The 4,942-nt window shown below is 33.4% G+C and overlaps 1 protein-coding gene across 1 annotated transcript in view; it reads right to left on the reverse strand.

Moving 5' to 3' along the window:
- Positions 1 to 3,669: 3,669 nt before the first annotated feature.
- The window catches only part of LOC117122170 (carboxypeptidase A1-like), a 3,036-nt gene continuing 1,763 nt past the window's right edge, over positions 3,670 to 4,942 (reverse strand). Inside the window, exons 3-5 of the mRNA XM_033267678.1 lie at positions 4,637 to 4,876; positions 4,155 to 4,256; positions 3,670 to 3,827 (exon numbers count right to left, since the gene is read on the reverse strand). Of these exons, the coding sequence (XP_033123569.1) occupies positions 3,705 to 3,827; positions 4,155 to 4,256; positions 4,637 to 4,876 (465 nt within the window). The 3' untranslated portion in view covers positions 3,670 to 3,704. The remainder of the gene's footprint in view (positions 3,828 to 4,154; positions 4,257 to 4,636; positions 4,877 to 4,942) is intronic.

Raw genomic sequence — 4,942 nt, forward strand, 5'->3', positions numbered from 1 at the left:
TGCTAATTTATTTTTATTCTGATGTTTATTGTAAATACCAAATGTTTGGTTTATGTAAATCATTGGAAAATAAAAGTAGGATCGTCCCACACGAAAGATAAAAAAAATAATTGCGACTTCGCGCTTCATCACTTGATATTTATCTTGACAGGAATAGAGAATGTTAAGGAAGTATCCTCAGATACTAATTCGCTATTATTGTTATTGTCCATTTTGTTCATTATCAGTATCATTGTTATTTTCATTGTTATTGCTCTTTTCGTTGTCGTTTTCATTATAATTATCATTTGGGACTTTTCGCATCAAATTTTAGACAACCTTAGAATATTTACTTTAAAAAAAAATTATATTTGTCCCAACGTATGCGATTTATGCCGGCCTTTTGCAATAATCAAGGATTAGTATTAGCTATGTTCCGACGATCACTACTATCCAATGCAAGTTAATGAGAAATCCAGTCAAGGCACGAGAATTACACGGATAGTTATATTACTGGTGTTTCAATAAAACGAAGACGGCAAAACAGGAATTGCACTAGGCATAGGCTAGGGCGAATGCTATGGCGAGGGCCTTCCTGGGCTTATGACTCTTTTGGTAGGCCATCCCAACTATCGATAAATAAAAGTCAGTTATAGCAATTTAATTGTTTCATTTCCACTTAGTAGAGAAAAGCGAAATAACAGACTTTTGAGTTTTTTCTTTTACCTAGCCTAAGCTACCTATAAACATTAAGAGATTTTCGTAGATTTACCAAGCTAACTATCATATGTTGTTTTGCTAGTGGCTAAAGATAAGGCTACCGTATTAGCTGTAATCTCAGAATCTTGTATCCCACTGACGTTCGCCGTATATCGTTCAGCCGTATCTTTAGACACAGCGAACGAACTACCACGGTATGACGCGAATATTTATATGGAAGTTTACAACGAACGGTAGTAATAGAATTCATTTTGTAATGTTTTATTTTGATTCCCTTTGACAATTATAAAATAATTAAAAAAAAACAACTCAAAAAGGTAATTTTAAAGATGCCTTGGTTAATATTCAACTAGGACTAGAATTGTCGCTAAAACGAGACTACGGTAAGAATGGCCCTGGAAAAATGGCCCAGGAAAAAATGGCCCCGGAAAAATGGCCCTGGTAATAATGGCCCGGTAAAAATGGCCCCAAATGACAAGTAGGTAAAAATGGCCTCAATAATAAAATTCTGTATTAAAACTGATTTTTTAAAAATCATTATAGGCCTATGCATTTTTTAACTGAAATAATTTAGTTTTTAAAAAGGAATCTAACATCAAATAAATTGCCATTTTAACCAAAAAATAGGTTCTTGAATATTTAATTTTCTTATTGATATACCAAGTGAGTCAATCAAAATTGAATTGTTTGGTTTTCTACAGTGTGTTTTGAGAGGTTTGTGGGATTTAGCAATACCATTTAATCCTACCATAATTACCCTACCCTCACAATTACACGCCATTTTAATTCATAGCATAACTGCCATATTTACATTTGTATATAGTATCTCAGTTTACATTATTTAGTATAGTTTTAGACACTTAAATTTCTTAAGGTTCTTATGAATATTTAATTTTCTTATTGACATACCAAGTGAATCAATCAAAATTGAATTGTTTGGTTTTCTACAGTGTGTTTTGAGAGGTTTGTGAGATTTAGAAATACTATTTAATCCTACCATAATTACCCACCCTCACAATTACACGCCATTTTAATTCTTAGCATAATTGCCATATTGACATTTGTATATATATAGTATCTCAGTTTACATTATTTAGTATAGTTTTAGGCACTTAAATTTATCCACATGCTTTAACTACCGTACTGTTTATTTGCACTGTTTATAACATGTAAAGTTATATCATTTGAAACTTAACAAAAGTGAATTTTGTGGTTATATATGAGTTGCATATTTTGGTAGTTGAAGTACTGTATGTATGTCATTCTTCTACTTTGTTAGTGGAATAACGTTTTTAAAACTTATTTCTTCTGTACCATCAAAAAATGTTATTCAATGGCCATTGTTTTCCAAAAATCTCTCAGTACATTATTTGCATCTGTTGTGTAATTGTATTTGTTATTGATTCAATTCTTGCTTTTTACAGCTAGTTTTTAAATATTTGAAGATTTAAAAAAAATATTATTTCTATTACTGAATTTTTTCATTGGGGCCATTTTTACCTACTTGTCAATTGGGGCCATTTTTACTGGGCCATTTTTTCCGGGGCCATTTTTTCCTGGGCCATTTTTTTCCAGGGCCATTTTTACCTACATTCCCGTAGTCAAGCTACAGATGTTATTGTGGTAAAATGTTCCTTGGATGAGAACCTTCGCCAATCCGGTCATTTGTCGGTATTAGCTTTGGGGTTGAAGCGCGTGTTTTCTATCCCGTTCATACGGTTGGTGTCAACCAGTGGTGGCGCCAGAGGGGGACGGAAGCATAGCCACCCCCCCTCCCCCTCCCCGTCGAGGAAAACGAGTAACTTTTGTCAGGGAACAAACAAATAAAAAAAAATTACATGTAATGTTCGTTTAGCCAATATATTGTTTTTCTTATTTGTGTTAACTTCTCATCACAACAACAATAATAATAATAATGATAATAATAATAATAATAATAATAATAATAATAATAATAATAATAATAATAATAATTCAATAAGACTAATTACAAATAATTTCCGTTCTGTTATGACAAATACTTGTTTGGATAGCCTCATGATGCTTGGAATCGTGATAGATGAAGCAACCTCGACCATGACAGAGTGGTTAACAGATTTCATGCAAAATTTCCAAAATATAGAATTTCACTTTCAAGAATGAGGATTTGAAAATAAATTAGATGGTTACATTGCATACTCTTTGTTTCTTGTATTATTCAAAATGTTTTGGTTTTGAAAGCTGATTTCGACATTAGAAAGCATAGTCTACATGAAGTCATATAATAGTAACTCGATGCCTATCAAATATTAAAAAAAAATTGCCATAATTCATCAAATATCCGTGTCTTCCTAGGGGCGAACCCCCCTGGACCCCCACCGGGGCCCCTGTGCGTCCCCTTGGCCAAGTGAGTCTCGATCCGCTCCACCTCATAACAAGCGCTTGTTCGATAACTTCGATATCACCGTGAGTAATTACACCGTCGGAACAAGGCTTAGGCAAGGATGACGATAATGATAATGTCGTACAGCTACAGGCCCGTAGCGTGACTTTCTTTTGTGGGAGGTTCGTTTCTATTGAAAGTGGACCCTTTGGCTTGTATGATCTCCGATACTCTTGAGAAAATCGCAAATATGTTTACGAATGTCAATTTTTCGTTTATAAATGCGGACCTTCTCCAGTATTTAAGCGGTTCATCGCAACCCCATTAACCCCCTTCCCACGGTACAGGCTTGACGTATTAGTATTCGTAAGTATTTTCGTGATGTTGCAAAATCTCCCTTTTATTAATTATTTGACTTTTCCCATGACTGAGGGAAAGGTCTTGTTTATTTTTTGTTTTCATCCCTGTACTTCTTTACGTTTAGCTGTTTCTCTACAGGATTTTTTAAATTTAAAAATATTTGTTTATTTGTTGTTTTTGTCCCCGTTCTTTTCTACATTTACCTGATTCGTGACAGGATATTTTAACCCTCGACTTTAAACATTATCAGTTATAATTATCATTATCATTATCATCAACAACTTCAAAATAACCTTTGATTTCTTACCTTATGGGTCATGTACATCATTGTTGCTGGGGAAACCCATTCGCGTGAATGAATGCCACCCTCAAGCCAAACAATCGGTTTATCTTTTCCAGAACCGAGCTAAATAATAAATAATAAAAGGTAAATAGAGTGATATATATACATAACTGTCTCTTATACACATCTAGATGTGTATAAGAGACAGTATATACATATATACACAAATATATATACAAATATATATACACATATATATACACATATATATATACATATATATATACATATATGTACATACATACATACATACACATATATATATACACACATATATATACATGTATACATTATACACACACACACATACACATATATATGTATATATGTATATAATTTTTGATAGCCCTAAACAATTTATAAAACACTTAGTAGCATATGATATTTTACCTTCAATGCGTAAATACTACGACCTTCGTATGAGCTCCCCACCCTCACTTTAGACGCCAGTGTGGGGTATTCAGACACAATATCATCAATCCATGCGTTGATCTATGTAATAAAGGGTTAATAACGTTTGTAATTGGTGGTTTTTGTTTATGATAGTGTAAAGTAAGCATACTTATCCAAATTCCAGAATTGTATCTATGAGTGTGTGTAGTTATCCAGGCAAAGGAAAATTAAGGCAGAGATATTGATATTGCGTTTAGAAAGTTTAATATTATAAACAAAACTGGAAAAACATGTGATAGAAGTTTATTCCAACTTCTAGGAATGAATGAGCTAGAATGAGACGAAAGTGGATGTAGAAACGAAGTTTTGTATACTATGTGTATCGTATGTTCTACTACATGTTGAACTTTCGGCCCATGGTTCTCCTATATGAACCCTTTAAGGTACTTTACTCGTCACATAATGTAATAATTAAATACCTCATCTAATGTATGGTATACTTTGTAGTCGAAAGAACCGCCACCACCGATAATTCCTTTAGCACTCATCTCACGACTGTGACGCATCTGGTCGTCAATGAGGGGCTGGATATCTTCTATAACGATATCAACGATCAAGTTGTACTCTTTAGTGATGGCCAACACGGTTGCTACCATTTGCGGAGGAACCATGATGTCCACGGGTGATCCTGCCACTCGGATGTCTTTCCAGAAATCTACCTGTTGAAACAAAAATAATTCATAAAAATATTTTTAAAAAATGAAATATTAAACAATTTTATAATA

The sequence above is a fragment of the Anneissia japonica genome, unplaced genomic scaffold (assembly GCF_011630105.1).
Source record: "Anneissia japonica isolate Jap-2015-1 unplaced genomic scaffold, ASM1163010v1 scaffold288265_len830512_cov201, whole genome shotgun sequence".
NCBI lineage: Eukaryota > Metazoa > Echinodermata > Crinoidea > Comatulida > Comatulidae > Anneissia > Anneissia japonica.